Below are 27,221 nucleotides of genomic sequence, written 5' to 3' on the forward strand. Positions count from 1 at the left end.
GCCAATAAATGCTACTTTGGACTAAGTGGGCAATTGAAAAGTAAAGTCCTCTCTCGGCGAACGAAAATCATACTCTACAACTCACTTATCGTACCCTTCCTGCTATATGGGGCAGAAGCATGGACCATGACAACAGCAGATGAAGCGGCTTTGGGAGTGTTCGAGATAAAAGTTCTTCGAAAGATTTATGGACCTCTACGCGTTGGCGATGGCGAGTACCGAAGAAGATTTAATGACGAGCTGTACGAGCTATACGCAGACATCAACATAGTCCAGCGAATTAAAACGCAGCGGCTGCGCTGGATAGGCCATGTTATGCGAATGAAAGATGATGCTCCGGCCAAGAAAGTGTTTCTATCGGAACCTGCCTATAGAAGCAGAGGTAGGGGGCGGCCCCCACTCCGTTGGAAGGACCAGGTGGAAAACGATTTAAACTCCCTTGGTGTGACCAATTGTCGCCGGCTGGCGGAGCGAAGGAGCGACTGGCGCGCCTTGTTGGACGGCCATAACCATTTAGACGGTTAAGCGCCAATTAAGTAAGTAAGTATTTCTTTCAGTGTAGGTCTGACGGTTTCAACAAAATTCCTTGAACATATACGCGCCACAAATAAAACACAATTTTTTGGGTTTGTTTACACACATACTCCTTGATGAACTCAAAACAAATAACGCAGTGGATTACAACACCTACCACGGTAATATGTCAACTGCTAAGTTGTTTTTTTGTGTGATAACCGTATTTAAAAAACTCGAGCTGGTAGAAGAAATTTGAGTGTAGATTTGAAATCAGAAAAGCTCCATGCAACAGAAAAAAGTGTTTTTTTGTCCAACAGTGTTATTTATTGGGAGAAACGAAATTAGTTTTTCACATGTTAGTATTAAGGTTAAGTGTCAATGCTGCTTTTATGTTACTTTTTCGTTGTTGAGATCCGTTTATTGGTCATAAGTATGTATAATAGTGTATGAACTTATTGCTACATATATTCGCTTGTATGTACATATTCATTAGCAATCCCAAAAAAAAAATATATTTTTATAACTTCCAAACTCAATACAACCACCTTTCTACATACATACATACATACATAGGTGACAAAGATGCAATAACAAAAAATAAAAAATACAAACAAGCATTAAGTTTACGATTTTCAAATGAATGAAATGCTAGACCATTCAAAAACTAGGTAAATATAAACCGACCAAGTAGCCGAAAGAGAAGAAATGAAAATTCCATTAGCCTAGTCTTAACTTTTTTGTGCCATCGAATGCAGGTCACACATGGAATAAAAAAAAATATAAATTAAAAAGCTACAAATACTCGTAGCAGCTGAAGTAAATAAATTTAAGCTTCCATCAAATTGCTGTCAACGATTTTACTTTGGATTGTGGCTTAGCAGTCTGTACTTCTGTATGAGTTGGGCCAAGTATTTGCATACATACATATATTTATCTATATACATACATGCACATATGCATTGCATGATAATTGTGCTTGAGTGTGAGTTTGTGTGTACTTAGTCATATACTTTTAAATTCTATTTAGTTATACGAGAAGAAATACCCTAACTTCTCAAAAAAAATGCGATGTATTGAGAAGACAAAAATGAAGTGACCGTAAAAGCAACATCGTATTAAGTCATTAGTAACAGCTTGTCTTATTTATGCAAATGTTCTACATATGTACATACATATATGTATATAAAGAAATTATGCTGACAGTTTTGTTCCGATATCATATTAAGACGCAACGGAAAATTAGGAAGTAAAAAGGCGTGAGTTTAAAGAACTCCTAAAGTTCGATGTGTAAAGACACAGGTGTGCAGGAAAAGTAATGTCTTTAAGTTCACAAGAACTCGCCCAGGGTTTGCAGTTAGGCATAACATACGTAAATTAGGCGAGATTCAACTCTCCGGTCACATAGACTGAAAGTGGCTATAGTGTAACCAGAATTTGTTTGATGACCAACCGGAAAAATCTTGATTAGGTACTAAAAATCATGTTATAAAATAACTCCGTTCTCTTGCCAAATATTAGAAGTTATCTAGAACATAACTTATTTCCTGTCTCGAAATTTGGCAAATCTGCCTCCCTAGTAGCTTAAGTCTTGACCTCGCGAACGCAAGACACGAACCGTTTCTTCTTGCAGCTCACGATTCCATCATCTTTAGTTACTAACAAAGCTTATTTTATAACCATGTGACGCCACCTGGAAGTGGCCAGTTGATATGGTCGTCATGAGATTTAAGTACTCTATCTTTAGAGATATGAGCAACTTTGTAAGTCTTATATCATAGGATTCGCACATGCTCTCATTTTGCACTCCCGTGCTGTTTTCACGCCTTTCTTGCTTGATGAATCAACGCAACGGTTGTCTCCTTTTGGTTTTTCCCAAGCGGGTTGGGACTACAGAGAAAACTTGTTGAGAAGAGGTTCGTCGGCTTCTTATCTGTAACAAACGATACCGACATGTAATTGACGAGTCATCGGCTTCTCATTGGTTTTTTATCGGCTTGATATTGACGAGTTACAGAAGTGTCATCGATTTTGTATTGAAATTTAGTCAGTATGTGTTGCATAACAAACATTTGAGCCGTAAATAACAAATCCATAACACGCCAATAATAAGTTGGTAAAACACCGATCACAAATGTATAACTCCTCGATGAATTGCATAATTGCATAATTATAACATATCAATAACAAAGCGATAACCTTTCAATAACAGAGCGGTACATTTTGGATAGCAAATCGATATCTTTTTAAAAAGTAATTGATACCGTTTCTATAATAAATCAACGGAATTTCAATGACAAATCGATAACTTTTCTATAAAATAGCTATAACAAACCGATCATTTTCGATAAAAAACAAACATTTCATTTTCATAAAAAATAGATAGCTTTTTCATAAAGAGCGACAAATTTTCGATAACAAACCTCTAAAATGCCGATAACAATAAACAAACACTCCAATAACAAATCGATAATTTTTATATTGATACATTTTTGATAGCGAACCCATAACTTTTCGAGAAATAATTTATATTTTTTAAAAATTAAGAAATCAACAATATTTCGATGACAAATGGATTACTTTTTGAAAAAAAAGCCACCACTTTTCGACAAAAAATCGATGACTTTTCTATAAAAAAAAAGATATCACACCGACAACAAATTAGAAACACTTCAAAAACGAATCTACAGCTGTTAAATCGATTACATAATGATAGCACGTCGATAACTTTTCGATAATAAGCCGATAGCTTTTTCATAACTAACCTTGATCCCTGCGCGATAATTTTCAACTGTGTTAAATCGGGACCAATACTTATATGTGATATTTATGACGTTGGTATTACCATTTGAGGTGGGACTGGCAAAAATGTCAGTTTGATTTATAAGGACCACCCTAATGTATAAAATAATTGAGCCTGGTTCAATGATTTATGAATTGATTTTAATTTTACTACAAATAAAGACTATAAACTTATATTTAACTTTCCAGCAAAAAGTTCAATGTCTCTTGGCCTCAAGTGTAGCTCTATTTGGCACATCTGCCATATCTGCCCTTAGCAAACTTTGTCAGGCATAACAAAAGTGAAGAAAACACTTTTTAAGTAAAAAAAAAAAAAACGAAAAATTCACACATCAATCCCAGGTGGCACCAGAGCGTATACGCAACTTTTGAAGATAAATCAACACACACACACACTAACATACCTACAAACGCATGCTAGCAAAACCCATTCGTTATGGTAAGTAGCACAATAGCAATCAAGTGACTTAAAAGAAAATAAAAATAAACTTCAAAAATATGGCTAGCAGACAATGATGGCAAACGATCGAACTGTCAAGCAACTTGGACGGTTAAAATATGGCACATTAACCAACAAACGATGGGCATGCAAGGACATACAAACACACACATACAAAAGTGTATGCATGCATGCACGTTGGCAAGTCTTTTTTTTTATAAGTAACAGTACCCATGGGAGTGCAACGGAAGTGTAAATGTAAAGTGCGAAGTAATTAAAAATTTATTTAATGCCATCACAAGCAATTAAGCACTTTCATGCTGTGACAGGCTATTGTCGATGTGGTGCACTAACGACAATGACGTTGTCATCAAAGGAGCAACAACAATGAATACGCGTACTTACGTAATAGTTGTTGGTTGCCGTATATTGGGCGCATTGCAGCAGGTTTTTGGTGGTTCCTATTTTAAAACTTGATGACCAGCAAGGCGCTCATACATGCAAAAACATTTATTTCCTTCAATCGAAAATTGAAACTTGCAAAATGTGCTGCATAATGGCCACGTCACAATGACATTTCTCATGTTCATGAGTTTTGATGCAAAAGCGAACATGATCCAATCGCGAAACATATTGCATTTTTTATATTTAAAAAGAATTTCAGAATTAGCAATTAAACTTATTTCGAGTTGCCCATTCGCTTGAAAAAATTTCGCGAAGCACAATTATAAATATTCTCAATATATAAGAAAAATACTTCCTAACATATTTTGTCTCCTATTCATTTCTTAAAATGCGGATTTCAATTGTGAAAAATGTTAGAAAAATATCAACAAAAGTCAAGTTTATCTTCTTATGTGTCGCTTGGGCCGCCGTGGTATATGATGGTAGCGTGCTGGGTTCACGCCATGGGCAAAGCAACATCGAAGTTTTAGAAACAAATTTTTTCAATTAGATGAACACTTTTCTAAACCCCCCCAGGCAGTGTTTGGCAAGCACTCCGAGTGTATTTCTGCCATAAAAAGCTCCCAGTGAAAACTCATCTTCCTTGCATATGCTTTTCGGAGTCGGCATAAAACAAGTAGGTCCCGTCTCATCAATTTAGAGGAAAAATTAGAAGAAGAACGACACATATTGGAAGAGGAGCTCGCCTAAAACCTGCTCGGAGGTTATCGCGCCATACATTTATTTATTTATTTATGCTTCGCTTGAACATAAGTCGGGAGTTGGCTACTTTGGCATGTCAGATGGCGCTGGTGATGCGCTATTTGTCGCCCTCCATGCGTAAACATGCAATTTACTCATTTGTTAGCGAACGATGTTGCATCAAAAATCTTATGTGACGGGACATTAAGCGCAAATACGCACACACCTGCAAATTTTTGTAATGTCGTGTCATTGCCAAAAAAACATTCCTGAATGCTTTCATATTGTTAACAACAACATATGCTGATATGGCTATCCGTTTTACTTTATTTTGTGTCGCTTTGCTGTCGAACGTTTATGAAGTGAATGTGGCACGTTGCTAAATGAGCCTTTTTTGAAGGCATTAAGTCTGATTGTTAATATATTCAAATTTCAATAATAGCGTACATATATATATAGGTGCTAAATTCCCCATTTTAATGAAATGACAATTGCTTTGCAAAATGAAAATCGTTTACATTCATTCGATGAAAAATTGAATGAAAGTTCATATGCTTGGGTGACATGTGCGACAAACATTATCGATAAACTATTTATTTTTTGTCAGCTTTCATCAATATCCACTTCGACGATTGCAACATAATGAACTGTCTTGTACTAAAAGATATTTCAAGGAGCGTAAAAAAGTAGGGTGTTTTGACGAGTCAACTAACTTTAAACCGGAGAACTCAGCTCGCTAATGGCAAACCAACTACTTCAAGAGCAGCGACTGCAGTAGGAGCATTTAGCGCAACAAGACCAGAAGGGATGACATAAGGTCAACGGCCATAATGTCAATTGAACTTATGACAACTTCAAATGGTCACAAGGTAAACTTAAGTTATGACTTTATGAGATGCTCAAAATGTCAAATTTCAAATAGTTACAATACCAGCGATATTAACAATATGACCATACTGCTTTTCCGAAGCGATCATAGTTCGAAATTTTTAAAAGAGTTAAATTTATGACCATTTCCCGTATGGTCATAATATCAATACATTTGTAACTTGACGTTGTGGCCATATTTCATATTGTTATAACTTCAATTTACTTTATAACCATGTGAATTTGACCTTATGTTACCCCTAATTTTTTTCCCGAATTAGTCATTAGGTCAAACATAAATATTTTAAACTCAAATTAAGAAATGACAAAAAGTCAATTGGAAAACTTGACCAAGTAACCTTTTGGCCGTTGACTTTATGTCACTTTATGTGAAGATCTAACCACTCAGTAACATTATGAAAATGATGCAAGTAAAATCGGATACATCACTACCCTCATTCGATCCAGCGGTACCTTAGTTAAAGGTACAGTTCCCGAACGTGGTGAAGTGGAAGATACTTCCCGTAGAAAAAAAGGGGCAGCTCTTTTATTTCAAAATTAGCAAGGGATCGGAAGTCAAGAAGATGCCCTATGGTTGTAAGATTTTCAGCGCCTGTGGAAAATAAGCAAGCAAATCGGGAATCAAAATACAATTTGAAAACTTGAAATTTGTTAAAGACGATAAGAAAAATAATAGAAGACAGCCTCGAAGCGCTCTGTAGCAAATCGCCCTAGTTCCGAACTAGCGCAGACCTCTCTGATTAAGAGATGGTGCCCCAGGCCGACCTTGGGCTGACCTTGTGTACGCGTTCTTAACTGGTTCGCTCGTAAGTTTCGAAATAGAAGCTGCTTTTGATCGGGTCTTGGTTTAAGTGTGTCTACAAATTTTTCGGTGCTGCATCCGGTAAGCTTCAGCTTTGGTGGTCGGTCATAAAATCTGTGAAATCGTCGCCTTACGGGACTGCCCCATTTTCTGTGTAGGTCTTCTTCTAACGATAAGGGAGGAGCAGTTTGATGAGACACTGGTCCACTAGACATCGCTCTCTTGAGGAGGCATGTTATTCATATGCAACGCGCATAGCAGTCGTTAAACAAATATGTAAAACAAACGTAAAAATGTAATAGGAAAAATCTCTAACTGAATTATCATCATCATTAATTGGCACCTAACTGTCTAGGTGATTTTGGCCATTTTGTAACAGGGGACGCCAGCTATCCCTGTCTTTCGTAAGCTGACGATAGTCTGGAGTACAAATGGATATAATATCTTCCTCCACCTGCCTCTATCAACTTAGTGGAGGTCTCCACATTTCTCTGTTTCCAAAAGCGGGAGTCGCTTAAAATACTTTCCTGGCCTGAGATTCTTCTTCGATGTGCATAACATGGCCTAGCCAGCGAAGCCCCTGAGGGCTTATTCGTTGCACTACTTTCATACCTACGTTAAGCTCATATACCTACTTAGTTCCTTGCCATGGGCATCCCAAATGAGACCACAAATCTTCGCGATAACTTTTCTTTCAAGCACCTGAAAAGCCAACCTCTATTATGAGCGAAAAGTAGAGCGTAATTAGACTTCGTCGGGCGAAAAGTTCAACGCCTAAAGAAAGTAGGGACTGAGCGTACAAAGCTTCAGAGTTCTTTAATCGCCAAATACCATATTCCATCGTACAGATAGCAAATACCCGGTCGCAAGGAACTGACAACAAATTTTAAGATCATGTTGGCACTAAACTCGTTTTTCAAGTTTAAGTCGCCAGAATTGAAGGATGGTTTCCTTGCCATGTTTCAAATTCTATCAAAGAAAAGCAAGTATAACCTTTAAGGGCTGCATTAAGTGAAAGTTCATTTCAGGGTCTGGGTTCAAAAGTTAAATGAGATGAAATGACTCCTACTTCGGCCACTACTGCTGAAATGGTTGTACGCCGTAGTAGACGTTACCAGCAAATGACTGCGGATGAAAGGCGTGTAGTTGATAGCAGATTTGCTGATTTTATGGACGAAGACATGGATGAAGAAATTGATATTGCTGCAATTGATAATTATGAAGTTGAGGATGATGAAGATCGCACATACCAACTTGCTGAAGAGTCAGATGCCGAAACTGAAGCATACATCGAGCTAAATGAAGATATTGATGACGACGATGATGAAGAGGAAGAAAATGATGGACAGGAAACGAATGAAAGTTACTTTATTGGTAAAGATGGCACCCAATGGAGTAAAAAAGCACCACCAACATCACGCACTGGTAATCATAACGTGGTCGACTTCACAAGAAAGAAACCAGGACTAAGAGGAAATATACACGGCCCATATACAATAATGCGTTCCATTATGATACAGGAAATAATGCACTTAGTGCTACGTGAAAGAAATCGTAAAGGCAGGGAGGTTACAGCTGCATGGAATTTGGCGAATCCCACGAAGAAAAAGGAGTGGAAGCCAGTGACAGTGAAAGAGTTTGACGCCTTTGTAGCTATTCTTTTGTATGCTGGACTCACAAGATCAAACCACGAACCAGCTTTGGAATTATGGGGCGCGACGCGTTGCCCAATATACAAAGCTGCGTTGTCGTACGATCGCTTCATGTGTATAAACCAATTTATTCGATTCGACAATGGAAATACTCGACAACAGCGAGTCATCAACAGCAAAACTGCGGCTATTGACGATATTTGGCAAATGTTGCAACATAACTTGGCAGCAGCTTACACTCCTCATGAAGCACTAACAGTTGATGAGCAGTTGTTCCCTTACAGAGGCCGCACCCGCTTCACACAATATATTCCGTCAAAGCCAGCTAAGTATGGTTTGAAAGTATGGTGGTTATGTGACTCACAGAGTTATTATCCTGTGAAGGGAACGATATATTCTGGAAAACTGCCAAACCAACAACGGGAGATAAACCAAGGGCAGAACATAGTGCAGGATCTTGTGGAAAAATATTTAGATGCTGGTCGTACTATATACGCGGATAATTTCTTTACCACTCTTGACTTGGCGCGTATTTTGATGAGGAGGACGACCGCATATGTTGGTACAGTGCGCTACAACAAAACATTCATTCCACAGGAGTTCAAGAAGAACCCGAAGCGCGCCATCAATAGTACATTATTTGGGTTCAACGAAGGGGATATAGCGTTATGCTAATACGTGACGAAAAAACTAAAGTGGTGAACGTGCTCTCCACAATGCACTACACCTGCCGCGTTGACGAGCAAGCCGAGAATCGGAAGCCCTATGCCATATTAGATTACAACGCCAACAAATGTGGTATTGATACCATGGATCAAATGCTAAGCACTTACAGCTGCCAAAGAGCAACACAACGATGGCCGTTGGCCATGTTTTATAATATGCTGGACGTCGCTGCATTGGCTGCTTTTAGGATTTACAACGAAATGAAGCCTATAAAAAGGAGTGACAGACGGCGGTCGTTATTGTTACAGCTAACGAAACAATTGGCCACACCAAATATCGAAGAACGTGCCCTGAACAACCATATAACCTCATATCCAAGGATACGCAATGCGATGGAAGCATTCGATGTCAGGGTAAGAAAAACATCTTCAAATTCAAGAATAGAATATATTTGTATTTGTTTTTTATTTTTCTTTTCATTTCAGGTATTACCGAGACCGATGGAAGGAAATGCACCGTCGTTTGCGGCTAGGTCAAGTAGACCGTCATGTCGCCTTTGCCGTTCTGAGTACGGGCGGCAGCGGAAAACGCGGGCAGACTGCTTCGGCTGCGGCAACGCTGTTTGCGGAGAACATAACACACTTTTACATCGCTGCAACACTTGCGCACAGGGCGGGGGCAAGAAGTACACGCTCAACAACAATCATTTTTAAACTTTTTTATAATAGTCTTAAGAAAACTCAAGCAAAAAAAAAAAAAAATAAAAAAATTGAAAAAATTATTTTTGTATGTCGAATTTAGTTATAAACAATAAAAACAAAATCAAAAAAAATTTTATATATGAAAAAAACATGATTTACAAAAAAAGGTCCGTAGGGACCTTTTCACACGGCCGTGAAGTTCAGAACTGTCACTCATCGGAGGGTTAATCTTGGTAGCCGATAAAATAGTCTTAAAGTCGATAGGATTATTTAACCAACACATCTTTCGAGTTACCTTCAAAAACAATCTCATACCATTGTAAGTTCGTGGTTGACTTTTTCTTCGGTGCTGAATTCTTCTAGTCTAATCAACACCTGTTTAGGTACCAAATTCAAAAAGACATTTGGGCCTTCCTGTTGTGTGTTCTTTCTGTGTCTGGCACTCCTAGCTACTCCAGCCATGTACCTTCCTAAATTTTAGTTAATTACTATTATACTCTAGCGCCTTCCGTGAGACTAAAGCGGCATTTCTTAGTATCGTTACACAACTTTGTAACACGATTTGCCAAAGGGTGAGGAAATTCCATTACAAGAAAAACAGTACTTTAATCCATCAACCTTAATGATCTATAACGATGTGCATTTTAAAATCACTTCGAAGCATATTAAAAATAGATTTAATTTTCTACTTAAAGTTGATACTTTTACATTACATTTGATATGTTTTACAATTTCGATTTACTGCTTAAGTTTTTATGCAAGCCGATAAATTTCATTACTTAATACATTGATTGCTTGATTGGCTCACTTATTTACACTTTAACGAATTAAAATGCAGGCAGTGAGTACGATTCAAAATTGAAGCGTTTGGACTAAAGTGTAAACGGAGCCGAGATGAAACACCCAGTCGGGAAAATATACCGAGCAAACGGTGTATGGATTCCTCTTTTTAACTTTCCATAAATTTTAGAAGACTACTGTAGTGAACACGAGAATAGTAGTGGCAATTGCACAGGGAATGAGCATTGTTATCAGTGGCGGATTTACCATATAGGTAGCATAGGCCAGAGCCTAGGGCGGCAAAGTTCAAGTCAATTAATTAAAAAAAAAAAAAACATTGCATTCGGATTTTGCAGCACTTAAAATAGTATTTTTGTCTGTATAATTATTATTATAAACAATTAATTATTTTTTTATGCATTTCGAAATTTGAATGCAGTTGTAAATTATTTTCCCGCATAGCAATCGTAAGAATTTGCATAAAGGTTCTACTTCACTTCAACTGGAACTTTTGGAGACTGCATTCGTGCAAGGTTTATGGAGCTTCTTATTAACGTCATTCAATGCGATGAGCAAGAAATAACCAAATGTGAATACGACTATTTCCGAAGTGATCATTTTTTTAACGAACTCATCGAAGTTGTTTCTGATACTCGTGAAGAATTCGATCTGTATGAAGAGAAAGCTCTCTCTATTTCAACGATTCAGGAATACAAAACACTGAGGAGCCCTAGAAGAAATCCAAATGTACGATATGTTGAAAATGGGAATCTGGTATTCAATTGAGGGGCGTTGAAAACTTTCGTGTCAACACGTTCAACGTTATCTTGGATCGAACTTTGGCAGAATTGACAAGAAGACGTGAGGCATATCAAAAAATATATTCTGAATTTCTCTTATCACTGATATGAAACATCTAAGCAACGAAGGAAGAAATCCACTATATTGAGCAACTACTACACCCAAGACCTTGAGGAATATTTGGAAAATTAAATGGTGTTTTTCAAGGCATATTGCATTGAAAAGAACTTTTCAAATTATTCTCCGCTGGAACTGTTGAAAATGCTGAGACAGGATAATTTGAAGATCTGTTACCCTGATATTGACATTGCGTTGCGAATGTTTGTTTCAATTCCTATTGCAAATTGTAGCGCAGAGAGATCGTTTTCAGTTTTAAAACGCACGAAAAACTACATCACATCTTCATTGGGCGAAGGCAAACTGAATGCTCTTTTGTTCTTTACGATAAAATCAGATTTTTTTTATCTTTCAATTGTGATAATATCATTTGCGAATTCGAAGCTGAAATATCAAGACGCAAACTAAAGTAAATGAGGAATGTTTGGAAAAAAATTAAGGTTAAATACCTCATAAATGCAAATATCGATTATTTTGATTTCGTTATGTTTCGTTATTCATTAATAACAAACTACACTGCAATAAAGCGCCGAAAATCGCAATCATTGTGCTAAATATTATTATTGTGAAAATAAGGGCGGCAAGTTATATCTTGCCTAGAGGCGGCAAATATTCAAATCCGCCACTGATCGTTATACTGGGTGAATAAGTTATTTTAAAAAACACCAATTTTATCTTTCCTAGAGGGATCATCTATGATTTTCAAGAAGATTTCTTCGCTACGTTAAATAATTGAGAAATACGCCGGTTAGGTTTTCGAGATAATTTTTTATTTCGTGGTTATTTCTGTTTTATTTCGGGACTATCATTTCGGGATTGTTTTCGAAATTATTTTGGGACTACATTGGTGCAATATAATGAATGGATGATTTCCTAATTGTTTATAGATAATTTAGCTGTTTCGGGAACATTTCGTGACTGTTTTGATATTTCTGCAGCATCTTTATCATCCTGCATGGCTTTCGAGATAGTTTAGAGACTATTTTGAGCTGGTTTTCGAACTAATTTTTGATCCCTTGGGACCTATTTCGGGTTAATTCTATGATTGTTTCGGAAACTAACGCAGTACTCGCGATTGTTCCGGCGTGAAAATCAATTGGTTTTCAAAAGAATGATTGGTTGGTTGGTGTGATGAGTCGTCTTCGACTCCAATTAGCACCAATGCGCCGTTTTGAGACCATGGCTCCTGAGTGAAATAATGGAAAATAATGTATATAACTGAAGAATGCTCAAAAGCGCCAGATAGAATCCCGTCTCACTATATCCATCTCGTTACGCTTATATATTTTGGAAGCCTAGACCTTTCATCTTTATATTCTGGGATGCTCCTGGAAAATAATTTTCCAAGAAACTTCATTATGTTTCCTGAAAAATTGCAGCTACTATATAAAACATTGTGTATCAATACCAACCGTGCCGCATGAGACCCAATTGTAAAGTGCCCGGTGAGGAGAAATATACCCATTTATAGGGCATTGAAAGCTTTTGAATGGGTGTTTTCAATTCATCCCAGTGATCGCCTCACAGAAAGACCGTCGATTTTTCCTAGCACTGTATTTATGTAGCTCAGCTCAACCAACTTTTACTAAGCCCCGTATGTAAGGTTCTCGGTTTCCCTTTCAGGACAAAAAACTTCGGGATAATTTCAGGAACATTTCGAACCATATCGAAATCATTTCTGGTTAGCTTTGGGAACGCGCGATTGGTTTCGGGACTATTTGGAATCATTTCATTTCATCGTAACTATTTTGGTACTGTTTGGGAATATTTCGAGCCTATCTCCAATTAATTTCAATATAATGTTAGAAGTTATTTTGAGATATTTTTCGAAATTAAAAAAAATTATTTGAAATTATTTTTGAAATATTTCAGCGTTCATTTCAGATGCAACTCAAAACTATGTATTTTTGGAATAATATGGGGACTATTTAGGAATTGTTTTGGGGATATTTCGAAAGCATTTTAATACTATTTTTGAATTGTCTCCAGGATCATTCCAAGGTAGTCTTGGATACAATTTAAATAGAATTTCGGGATTGTTTTTGGATTCGGTATTCTATCTAGATAATTTCGGCATAGTTTACGATCTTATTTCCAGATAACTTGTGCTTGCTCTTCGAAGTTATTTCGAGATTGTTTTTGAGATGAATAGTGATATATTATGGGGATGATTTCGGTAAAGCTTTCAAATTAAATTTCGGATGATTTTCGGCTTTACTTGAGCTCAAATTCGAAATAATTTCGGGAATTTTACTGAACCGTTTTGGAGACTATTTCAGAAAATTTTGTAAGTATTTTAAAATTGTTTGAAAGATCATTTCGGGGCTACTTCAATACAATTTGGAAAGAATTTATTGATTGTTTTCGAATTCGTTTAAGGACTATTTCGTTATTTTATTTTGGCTATTTCGGGATCAGTTCAAGCTTATCTCCAAATAACTTCTGTTTGTTCTTTTAAGTAATTTCGGCGTTGTTTTCGAGATCAACGCGGAAAAACCTTACTATTTCGATACTATATGCAATTTATCTTTCAACGTATGTATTAGAATAGGGATAAGTGACAAATTTTCCCTTATATGTTGTATTTGGGATCTGGTTCTATCTCACGGGTTTCGGTATCTTATAACTTTAAACGAGCAATTCTTGTTTGTTTGTATAGCCGAATGATCTAGGGGACCGCTCAACCGATTTAAATGAAATTTGGCACAGAGATAATGTATCACCTTCTAAGACTTTCTACCTAGGTGCTGCCACTTAGAATGTTTCACAAGGTTGCCACCTATTCGAAATTAAAAAAAAGAAATTGCATGAGATATACCGATATGGATATCAAACGAAAGATATTTCACTCCGGATTACAATAGGGACATTTTTGAGTAGGGTTGTCATTTAAGGTTGCCACCTATTCGAATTAAAAAAAAAATTGCATGAGATATGCCGATATGGGTATTCAACGAAAGGTATTTCACTCCGCAATACCATAGGGGCATTTTTGAGTAGGGTTGCCGTTTAAGGTTGCCACCTATTCGAAATAAAAAAAAGAAACGTTGCCAGTACAACGAAACGTTGCCGAGCAAAGATCGGTCGCCCAGGTACTATTATTAATGGGCTTAATTGACTCAGCTTGTCATCCTGTTAATTTCGGTGTATTGGTGGTTCTTTATCTATTCTATCTTCTCCTTATGGACCGAAACATCGGACCGAACCTAATAGATCATTTCAGTTGTGTTGCTCCGGCTGGGTAGTCATTCACTTACCTATGTATAGGTGTAAATGCTAAGGTAAGAATGATGAAACGCAACTTTCAAAGGGGGGATTATGCTTAAATACACTCGCTGCTGGTGGCAGTACAATTCATAGTAAGTAAGTATGTATGCACGTTGCCTCAGGCATTGATATTGAGAGCTATTAATTAAAATTAAAGCAGAGCGCAAAAAGTCGTATTGATTAATTGTAAAAGAATTCTGAAAGTGTTGGCTGTTAATTAAGGTACCGTTAAGGTGATTGATTAACAACATTTTACACACAAAAACACACGCACACACTTCTACGGCAAAAAGTGTTAAGTAGCATGTTTAACGCGAAAAATGGCAATTTCTGTAAGTATAAAAGAAATTCGATTCCTAGAAGTGCCAACTTATTCCACGTATCTATGCATTAACACATGTATACTATCAAGCCACATAAATTCATATATGTACTTATGTATGTGTGAGCATCATTCATCCTTTTCGTAAATCAGTGTTGACTGTTTGGGCGCAAAGTTAATGCTACACATTAAAACTTCAATTAAAACGATAAATCCCAATATTGGCATGCTGTGCTCAAGATGCGACGACGTTAACGCTGTTGTAATGGGTCAATTGTGGTCATGAATAACAATGGAAATGTGCGCATATGTAACGGAATATATTTGTTTCAGCAATCTCACGAGGCGACTGCACTGTATTTATAGTTTTAATTTTCTTTACTTTCATTTCCTTTTCGCGCCAATTATAATTAAATACAAATTGTCGTAATAAATCCATCGCCAATATGAAATTTCAGATATAAAGCTATAAAGATTTCCTTTGAGAAAACGCTTTTAAGCTTTTAAGCGAAATGTGGTTCAAAGTTATTTAGTTGTTTTCAAATAAAAGTTAGCCTTGGAATGATCTTAAGGCTTAAAGCAGCAAGCTGGAGGTTTTCGGGGTCAGCTCCACGAAGAGCTTGTTCAACTAGTTTCAGCAAAGAGGTACACTCGCTCACGAAAGAGTTTCTGAAATAATTCTATCTGAGGAACTGGCAACGTTCAAAAGATTGCCTCAGGTCTTAAAAAACAGCTGTTCAGAAGGCAAAAGAGAAATGCTAGAAGAAATTGTGTTAATCTGTCAAAGATCTTCCATCTATCGAAAAACAAATTTGCCAATATTTTTCTACGGAACGCGATAGCCTACTGATAGTGAGTGCCTTTGAAACTGCCTTTATCTTCAAAATAACCCTTCCAATAAGATAGAATGGGTAATCAAAACAGTTCTTCGCCGCACAAATCCCAAGGTTTAGATTGAATCCTCCTAGCGATGCTACAACAAACCTACCCACTGGTGAAACACTGGCTGAAACGTATTGTGACGAATATTAGCATCACTACGCTGTTAATAAATAATCACAACAACAAATACAGTAGCATTCAAACCTATGTACACGCACACACATAACGCATCATGGTTGAGCAATTATTTCAGGGAGCTTAAAAGCTTCGATAATTTTTCAATTAAAAACTCCCTTGAATAAGTCGAAAAAATTCAAAATGTGAAATTGAGCCCAATTGAGTGTTTTGCGTCCTTTGATATAACTTCATATTTTTCAAATGTTCCGAAAAATGGTGCCTTGGATGCGTTACGTATTTGGCTGGATAAACAGAATATCAATCCTTTGGTCGCTAATGCTTTGTTCGATATGACGTTTACGTGTATTAATCTTTCATTCTTCCAATTTAGAGGCGAGTTTTATGAACAAATTGATGGTTTGCCGACGGGTTTAAGTATAAGCCCTTTTCTTTGCAACTTATCCATGAATACGATTGAAGAAAAATTAATTCATAGCTCATTATTTCCACGTTTTTATTGTCGATATGTTGATGACTGTATTGTTATTATTGAGAAGGACAAAATCGGCCAAACGTTGAATTTATTTAATTCAATTAGTAATTCTATCCAATTTACTTGTGAATACGAATTAAATAACGAGCTGCCCTTCTTGGACTTGAGGGTTAAACATAATGACGACGGATTCATCGAATTCGATATATATTGTAAGCCGACATCAACTGAGCCTTTCATCCTTAGTGATTCTAATCATCATCACTCGCATAAGCTAGCATCTTTCAATTCCATGGCCCATCGACTTGTAAATGTTCCGCTCAGCTGTGATTCATATAATAAGGAAAAACAGAAAATAATGAAAATCGCAGCAACGAATGAGTATTGCTCTAACAGCATTGAGCAACTAATACGAAAACACCAAAATAAAAAGGAGCGAAGGGAGAGTAGCTCTTTTTTCGATACGGTGGGTGTAGAAAATAAAATGAAATGGTGTAGCTTGACCTATGATCCGCAGTTTTTCAGCAGTATGCAAAAGGTGTTCAAACATACAAAAATTAAAGTGGCTCCAAAATCGACGAAAAAACTCAAATTTTTTTATTAAAGTCAACTAAAGACAAATGCGACAAATTGGATAAACCTGGGGTTTATTCAATAACTTGTTCATACGAAAATGATGACGGGAAAAAATGCGGTGCTAAGTATATAGGCCAATCGACACGCACTGTGCGTATGAGGTTAAATGAATACTTAAATACATAAAAGATATTGAACCAAAAAGTGGAATCGCTGAACATGCCTTATCGGAGCAGCACTCGATAAGCCAAGAAGACTGCAAACTAATTAAGACTGAAACTAATTTAAGTAGATTAAATATTTTATCTTTTCATATACATATAAATAAAAATGTATCTGTGAATCGTGATATTGGCCCACTGTATTCGAGTCTCTTCTCAGCAGTAAAGTAAATTTGTTTGTTCTGTTTGTTGTTACATATCCATATGTATATTCTTTGCTTAAACTTTTGTTTTCTCTTTTAGTTGTTTTTGCAATGTATATAATTTAATGTTTTGAAAAAATTGACTGAAAGCTTTATTTTGTTTATACCTGTGACAATGGTTTAGTTGAAAGCTAGCAACTGATGATGACACCACGCGAGTGTCGAAACAATTGTTTTGCAATTAAAAATAACTTTAAACGACAAAAAGGTGTTTGTTTTTATTAACGTATACACACATAACTAGTAGCTCGAAGTGAAGAGATATCTCACACACATACATGTAGTCATAAGTCGAAGTTGTTGTTCAGCGATAAGAACGTTAGCAGAAGGTGCATAATAACCAAGATTTCCTTAAATTCGTTACAGTATATTTATGGCCTTCATTCGACTAAATAATGTTTTCCCTAATTGAAGTGGGACCAGGGTCATCATGCCACAGGTCAACAAAAGAGAACATGGAAAGCCTTCTTGCCTTTTTTCTTTTTCTTATAGCAATAAGGAGACTATCCGAAGATTTTGGAGAGTTAAATCGATGCTGGCAATGGACCATGCCGCATATTGTTCCGGAACCTTCCGAAAACTGCCACCATTAATGACCAATGCAGGAAAAATTTTATATGACCACGTTGAACGCCCTCCCTCCGTGAGGAACTTGGGGTCACCAGAGCCACACTTGCTAAATAAAAAGAGTTCCTTACGGTTAGACAATGTTTACAATTGGGTTGGAGAAGCTGTAAATTGCGTTGGCAACCTCTCGAAAGAGTTGTGTTACATAGCCACTTGAATCTTAGATGCCCTCTATGTATTAAAGATGCAATGGTAAATTTGGCAGAATTGGCTCAGAATTCCAGAATGCTTAGCGCTAAACTGGGAAACAGCGAGGTCCCAAATTTTCCGCGGAGGGGAACCCGGCTGGGTTGTACTATGTCGCCTCCCCTCTTTATTTGCGTTATAGCTAGCACACTTCGCCAACTCAAAATAAGCGATGCAAAAATAATCACCTACGCGGTTGATGACCAAAAAAAACTGTTCGTGGCCCCATTGAGAAGTTATACAGTATGCAGAGATTACTGAGTAAGCTTAGTAGTTGGGAGAAAGCAACAGACTCGGCCACATTTTCCCTAGTTTTAAACAACCGTCTCTTAATGGCCAAGAGCTAATTATCATTTATAATGCCAAATATCTGGGAGTACGTCTGACTCCTAATACTCTCCTCCCATAGATTATAATAAACGCGGAACAAAGGGTTTAATGAGCGTGTGGGGATATGCATGCTTGCAAAAGTATACAAGATAAAAAGTTAGGTTAGAGGATATTGATGACAATTTGTGATCGGCCGCACCTATTGAATGGCGCGAAGCACCGCTACAACAACAACAACATAAAAAATGTTGTTGCGGTCGAGGTAAAATTTATAAACAACATGCTACGTGAAGTTCAGCGATCTGGTTGCGGAGCATTACATGAGCGATAAAGTCACGCTTTTTGGCGCCCTTAAACGTGATGCGGAATGAACCAATAACCGATATCCTTATCAAAGATACGTCATCTCAATGTGTTTTTAGGCTTCAAGATTTGGATCTCTCGGGCGGACATATCCTGTTTAAAGTAAATGACTCCTACGAGTATTTCACAACACTAACGCACTACATATGTATGTCCTACGACAGTCTTCCAAATAAAGTATACGATCAAATTTCCTACAAGGAAGTATCACAAAGTTAGGGAGGTCATTCGGAGATTGAAACTCTTAGGTTTCACGGGCGGATCTAAAATGGATTACGGAGTGGGATCGGTGATTTTGGCAATAGTTCCGGCTAATGTAGGCGCCTTCGGGATACAAGTAGTGTGTTTCTTTCCTAGATTTTCGCAGTCCAAGAGGCATGTAAAGCATTATTGGATACAAATAATACCGGTCATGCCAAAGACATAGGCGATCAGTTAACACGATGCTCTCGCATCGCAGTAATAGCTCGGCGAGGATCAAATAGATTCCATATATAAGGACATTAGGGTGGGCCGAGAAAGAGGGAGGGGAAGTATAAATGGTAGTGGAGGTGTGAGTAGGAGTGGGTGTGGGAGTGCTAGTGGAAGTAGGAGTTATATTGGAAGTGGGTGCGGAAATGATCGTGGAATTGGGAGGGAGAAAAAGAGTGAGAAAATGATGCGAATTAAGAAAATAAGGAAAGCAAGAATATGGAAAAGTGGGCAGAACCACGCATTTGGGGCAAAATTGAAGATCGCTATATTTCCACAGTTATTTGTAGCAGGTATCCAATATTCGATAAATAGTTTCCATATACAAGGACATTGAGGTGGGCGAGCGAAAAAAATAATGGTATATTATGGATCTAGTGAGTACGCGTTTTCCCTAGTTCACATATTTCATTAATCCGATATACCGTTTCGGAGCTATTGTGATTTTTTAAACGGCATTCGATCGCGGATCGTATGCTTCGATTAGGCCCCAGTTTCTAAGACAATTTTGCGGCAGGAAACCATCTTCCGAGTAAGCTAGTACATACATAAAAACGATCTATAGCAATTCTAGAGTTGAATAGAATGGAATTAGTGGCGGTATTGAAGAATTTTGGTTCACGCGGTTATGATGGAACTGGAATCAACAGATAACGTATAATACCTGGTGGCACAGCTGCAATTATCCACCCACGGAGAAATCACCTACTGTGCGACTATCCAGCGCTCTGTCGAAGTAGAATTAATTTCCTTGGAAAACTCGTTTTCGAGAGCCTCCTCGAACGCATGGATATTGGGAGTTTTCAAATAATTGTTTTTCTCGGTTAATTCCTGATTCAAGAGTCCGAATTTTTTGAAAACAATGAGGGTATTCATAATTATTTTTCGGGAGCGTATTCTAAACATAACTACATAACCTGATGAGCGGTTACGCAAGCTTTCGTGAATACCCGAAATATTTCAGAACTGATTACGATTTTGTTCAAACAGATACGAAGGATTCAAATATTCTACTCAGTTTGTATTTAAACTATGCATATATGTGTATGTATATCCTCATTCATTTTATACTTACGCCGTTGCACCACCAATATACATGCTACCCTCGAATGGTCCGAATTCCTCCTCCGGCAACAAATCAACCATTTGATAATCTGTATTTATCATGAAACGTACGTGATACTCATTGTAGTCAATCCAAATTTTATGCCATTCCCCGCCATTCAGTTTGCGATGTGAGTTAATTACCAGTTCACGTGTCGTACCAGTGCTCAGTGTAAAGTTGAATGTCAGCTGATAGTCGCCGGTGAGTGCGACCATAAACGATGGATGATTGGGACGTATCGGTGGTTGGAAAAGTAAAATGGCTTTTTCGCCAGTGGTGCGGAAGGAAAATGCAATATCACCTTTCCGCCAGCCAGGCACTTCTATGTACGATTGTGATGTTGTAAAGGTGACGACATACTTTTGGGTGTCTGAGGGATAGAAAGAAAAAAAATACAAATCAGGGTTAAGTTACAAATATATGAAAACAAGGAAAACATAATACACAGCTTAACATTCAGTATGAAGAAAATAGTTGCGGACTTTAGAAGTCGAATACTTGAAAGGATTGTGGAACAATATCTTCTCTCTGACACTCTATGTTAGTAACCCCGACAACTTTCCGTCTTTAAAGATGTAATGGTGTTCGGTGCTACGATGGTTAGAGACTCCAACATCTAATCGGATAAGCAAGCTGCTGTTAAAGTTAAAGGACCTCGCTTGGGATGACGCGAACTATTTAAAATAATGATCGTCTGAATTGCAAGTCACAACAGTATCCCTCTGCTCCAGTATAGTTGGGAATTTTTCAATTAAACAAAGGCTTGCTCAACACTACCTCTTGCAAGCTCCTAACTCTGTAGGAAATAACTTATGGAAATAAATGGCAGTCGATTTGCTCAAATTATTTGGTTATCCAAGGCGCATTTATAAATGGCGATTGGGGCTTTGATGGTTGACTGTCCAATTGTTATTGGAACCTTGATTTATCACATTTATCACTGTCTAATGTGAGTTCATGCGGGCCGTCTTAATGTATGGCTTTATTCCTTCTGCTGCAGCTACATGAAGGATGAGATTTGAAATCATGGAGTAACGTCTTGCATAACTGTTGAGTTTTTGCATGAACATGACTAAAGTTTATGGTTCTCAGCTCACTTGCCTCTTCGGAGGATTTATATAGAGTGGAGGTCGACCTTATTTGGAACTTTATCCTTGCTGCGCAAAGATTTTCTAAGTAGCTGAAGCCCGCGTCACCCTTATCTTGTGTATCACAAATGGCATCCATGCTGTCCAAGAGAGCTTCCTCAAGAGAGCAAATTTGCCTAACGTATGCGGTGTCGGGAAGTGGCTCTCTCCATCCCTTAAGTACATCTTCAGCTACTACAATTAAGAGCTGAATCCCTCTTAACGACACGAGTGCTTCTTAATTAGTTTCCAAAAGTTCCTTATAGCGGAACGACATTCTTTACTTATTCAGGCAATTTATATCTCATCCAACTCAATTTCCGCCCTCTTCTATGCGTGGCGAATCTTCTTTATAAATCATTCGAGGATTTGGTGATTCTAAGTTCCTTATGGAAAAATATTCTACATAGTTCAACGTGGTCATATCAAATCGTACCGGAGATGATCGATATTAATGATGCTACTTTCCGGAACTTGCCGGATCTGTGTCCGAAAAAAAGCCATTAACATCGATCAAACTCCTCGAAACCTTCGGGGAGTCTCCTTATCGCTACAAGAAAAAGAATAAGAAAAACAACAAGAACAGGAACAGCAACAAAAACAATAACAAGAACAAGATAGAAAAGCAAACTGAGCCAAGATGTAGCGCACGTGGTAACAGCGGACTTGCCAAACTTTTCCCCTGGTTTTATACTTCGAATGGATTGAAGTTATTGTACATTTGTATATATATTGAGTCACTCCCTAAAAATGTCGGTGGTACCTCCTCCTGCTTAACTACACCCCACTCCATTTCCTCTCAACTTTCCTGTGTCCATCAACCCATTTCAAATATGCAGAACTAATTGGTCGCATTTGCGCTGTCAAAGCATGAGTTCCGTGCTTTTAGTGCAAGCTCGCTGAGTTCTGAATATAAATGCGCATTTCCCATCCTCAATTATACCACTGCTTCAATTACTTTAGTATCTGCTAGAAGCCCGCTAAGTACTATAACCGAAAAGGCAAAAGTAAACAAAACGGCAGATTCCGTGAGGAGGTGCTCCCTAACTTACGGCCAAAACTGAAGCCACAAGTGCTTTCATTGGTCTAATGGTTCATTTTCATTACACGGGTGTACTTACAAGGTAGTTCTTATAAAGGATGTGTCAGCCACGAGTTCGCGCACATCTTAGAGCTTTCTAAGCTGTTTGAGGGCCGGGGTTTTTAAAAGCACGGGTCACAACACCCGAAAATCATGGAGTGTAACTTCGCCAGTATACTGGCTGCATTTTCACCTAACTCTGTATTGATCCTTTTGTGCGTTTGTTGAACTCTACTAGACATACTCGGTTACGCAGCTAGACTGTAATTTCTTATTCCCTTTCTTAGATCTACATACAAATCATATCAAATATTTTAGAAATACTCACTCGTTTCGACACACTCCAATGGTCCAAGTGTTATTCGTCCCTGTGAATCCTCTTCCAAATCCTTTTGTTGCAAAAAATACATATAAGTTATACCAAGACTATGCGGTTCATTGTAATAGCCCTCGTCCGAATACCATTTGTTTTCCTTCACATCACAATTGCACGATTGATTAGGGTCCACACATGTTTTATTAATGGAACAAGGACACGCACCGCTGTCAGTCATTTGAATATGGAAATTAAAGAAATGAAAAAGAATAAAAATTTAAATAAGGAGCAAGCTGAGTGTGCAATAAAGATACCGATGACGTGTTCTTTAATTTAAAAGTCGACAAATAAAATTTATTTGTAGAAAATGGTAAAAAAGTAAGGAATAAGCAATTTTTTCCTGTAACTTTTCCGTACCACCATAGAAGCTGCTCAAATTTTTATACTCAGTTGAGCAGAGCTCACAGAGTATATTAAGTTTGATTGGATAACGGTTGGTTGTACAGGTATAAAGGAATCGAGATAGATATAGACTTCCATATATCAAAATCATCAGGATCGAAAAAAAATTTGATTAAGCCATGTCCGTCCGTCCGTCCGTCCCTCCGTCCGTCCGTTAAGACGATAACTTGAGTAAATTTTGAGGTATCTTGATGAAATTTGGTATGTAGGTTCCTGAGCACTCATCTCAGATCGCTATTTAAAATGAACGATATCGGACTATAACCACGCCCACTTTTTCGATATCGAAAATTTTGAAAAACCGAAAAAATGCAATAATTCATTACCAAAGACAGATAAAGCGATGAAATTTGGTAGGTGAGTTGAACTTATGACGCAGAATTGAAAATTAGTAAAATTTTGGACAATGGGCGTGGCACCGCCCACTTTTAAAAGAAGGTAATTTAAAACTTTTGCAAGCTGTAATTTGGAAGCCGTTGAAGATATCCTGATGAAATTTGGCAGGAACGTTACTCCTATTACTATATGTACGCTTAATAAAAATTAGCAAAATCGGAGAAGGACCACGCCCACTTAAAAAAAAAAAATGGTTGTGACACCTACCATATTAAGTAGAAGAAAATGAAAATGTTCTGCAGGGCGAAATAAAAAACCCTTGAAATCTTTGCAGGTCTTACATATATAAATAAATTAGCGGTATCCAACAGATGATGTTCTGGGTCACCCTGGTCCACATTTTGGTCGATATCTGGCAAACGCCTTCACATATACAACTACCACCACTCCCTTTTAAAACTCTCATTAATACCTTTAATTTGATACCAATATCGTACAAACAAAGTCTAGAGTCACCCCTGGTCCACCTTTATGGCGATATCTCGAAAAGGCGACCACCTATAAAACGAGGGCCCACTCCCTTTTAAAAATACTTATTAACACCTTTCATTTGATGCCCATATCGTACAAACAAAGTCTAGAGTCACCCCTGGTCCACCTTTATTGCGATACTTCGAAAAGGCGTCCACCTATAGAACTAAGGCCCACTCCCTTTTAAAATACTCATTTACACCTTTCGTTTGATACCCATATTATACAAACGTATTCTAGAGTCACCCCTGGTCCACTTTAATGGCGATATCTCGAAAAGGCGACCACCTATACAACTACCACCACTCACTTTTAAACCCCTCATTAATGCCTTAAATTTGATACCCATATCGTACAAACACATTCTAGAGTCACCCCTGGTCCACCTTTATGGCGATATTTCGAGACGGCGTCCACCTATAGAACTAAGGCCCACTCCCTTTTAAAATACTCATTAACACCTTTCGTTTGATACCCATATTATACAAACGTATTCTAGAGTCACCCCTGGTCCACCTTAATGGCGATATCTCGAAAAGGCGTTGACCTATAGAACTAAGCCCCACGCCCTTTTAAAATACTCACCAACACCTTTCATTTGATACCCATATCGTACAAACACATTCTAGGGTCACCCCTGGTCCACCTTTATGGCGATATCCCTAAATGGCGTCCACCTATAGAACTATGCCCACTCCCTCATAAAATACTCTTTAATACCTTTCATTTGATACACATGTCATACAAACACATTCCAGGATTACCTTCGGTTCATTTTCCTACATGGTTATTTTCCCTTATGTTGTCACCATAGCTCTCAACTGAGTATGTAATGTTCGGGTACACCCGAACTTAACCTTCCTTACTTGTTTTATATGGAAGTGCGAATCACAATACATGTACAAAATTGTATGTGTACTGAAACTTTTTTTGTATTTAAAAAATATATTTAAATTTTAATTGTTTGAAGTCGGAAAAAGTTGAATATTTGTTTTCAAATTACAAAATATTTGCTTTAAATATTACGTCAATAGTTATATCACCAACATACAAGATCCAATAAATTTAATTCGTGTGGTAAAAAGATGCGAAAGTGTTTGTTCGGAAAGAGAGTGAAACTACTGCCATACAAATAAAAGAATTGGAAGATATAAAAAAATTGAGCTAATTACTATAGCAACTTTAAACGTCAATGTAAAGTATGAAGTTAACAAATTGGTATTCAACAATAACAATATTAATATACTATACTTAAATATACAAAGCATTAGAAATAAGGTAAAGGAGTTAGATATGTTGATTCACCAAAAATTAATCGAGGGTAAAACTATTCATATAATAGCGCTAAGTGAAATATGGATATATGAAAATGAGAACAAGCATTTTAATCTTATAGATTATAATGCTTGTTTTGCAAATCGAACATCCAATAGAGCAGGTGGATGCGCCATTTTCATACATAAAACTATTCCATCCTCATTAGTATATGCAATTGAATATGAACGAAGCAGCTTTTTAACCGTAAAATTAATCAAAGCAAATATGCATGTATCATGTATCTATAGATTCTGCGCTTCCGACATTGGTTCCTTCGTTGAAAACTTTGAGAATGATGTTTTGAAATATAAGAGATCCATCATAGTTGGTAATTTTAACCTAAACCTGCTAAAATCAAATAACGACATCATTAATTATGTGAACGCCAAATTTGGTAAAGGTATTCTTTTCTTAAATAACTTGAATCACGAGATGTATACTAGAAAAGGAAATGGTTCAAAAACTATAGTTGATCATGCTCTAACAGATTTAGTAGAATGCGCTTATACTTTATCGTTAGATGACAATGTTTTATGTTTTATCTGATCATAGACTTTTATCACTAACTGTGAATAATAATATACAAAACTTTGAACAGCAAAAAAATGAAATAAAAGTCTTTGATTACAGCCGGTTTGAAATTAATAACCATTTAAATACCATTTTAAATCAGACAAACTTTTCAGACTTTCGTAAGCAGCTATGTATAAGTATTGAAAATTGCACTAAATGTGTCAAAAAAGCAAATAAAAACATTAAAAAACCATGGATGAATAACGAAATTTCAATATTCCAAAGCCGAAATTCCAGGAGATATTAGATTTCTGCCTTAAAGATAATAATTATTTTATGTTTGATAATAAGCTTTATACGCAAACGTTTGGAATGCCTATGGGCAATCCAATTTCACCTACAATCGCTGACATTGTTATGGATGACTTACTTGAAAATGCTATTTTGGAACTTAAGAAACGATTTGATATAGACATAAAATTTATATGTAAATATGTAGACGATCTCTTGGCGACAATTAAACGTAACGACGTGAACATTATTCTAGATATTCTGAATAAATATCACAAAAAACTGCAATTTACAATTGAAATGGAAGCCAACTCCAAAATACCTTTTCTTGATGTCTGCATCCATAGGGAGAAACACAACCTTTTTCTTGACTGGTATTCAAAACCTACCTCTTCAGGGCGCTTAATAAACTACCTTTCCTCGCAGCTGACCAAATATAAGATTAATACAGCAAAAAATTTCATACATAAAATTTTGACCTTAAGCCACAAAACTTTTCATAATGCCAATATACAAAAAATTTATAATACTTTACGCAGCAACAACTATCCTAATAATTTAATACGAGAGATAATAAACCAAGAAATCATGAAATCCAGCAACCAACCTAACAAAAGAACAAATTTAGAAACGAAAGCAGCGAAAAAGTTTTACAGCGTCACATACATACCCAAACTTACGGAAAATATTGATCACAGCATAATAAAAACAACTAACACAACACTTGCCTATAAGTCAAACCGCACTTTGTCAACGATATTTACAAGAACAAAGTGT

At 37.1% G+C, this 27,221-nt stretch overlaps 1 protein-coding gene across 4 annotated transcripts in view; it reads right to left on the reverse strand.

Moving 5' to 3' along the window:
• The window catches only part of axo (axotactin), a 296,029-nt gene that overhangs the window by 96,084 nt on the left and 172,724 nt on the right, over nt 1-27,221 (reverse strand). For all 4 annotated transcript variants that reach the window (XM_067787399.1, XM_067787402.1, XM_067787400.1 and 1 more), the window contains exons 10-11: nt 23,007-23,221; nt 20,441-20,840 (exon numbers count right to left, since the gene is read on the reverse strand). In XM_067787399.1, coding sequence (XP_067643500.1) covers nt 20,441-20,840; nt 23,007-23,221 — 615 coding nt within the window. The remainder of the gene's footprint in view (nt 1-20,440; nt 20,841-23,006; nt 23,222-27,221) is intronic.

The sequence above is a fragment of the Eurosta solidaginis genome, chromosome 5 (genome assembly GCF_040869045.1).
Source record: "Eurosta solidaginis isolate ZX-2024a chromosome 5, ASM4086904v1, whole genome shotgun sequence".
In the NCBI taxonomy this organism is placed as follows: domain Eukaryota; kingdom Metazoa; phylum Arthropoda; class Insecta; order Diptera; family Tephritidae; genus Eurosta; species Eurosta solidaginis.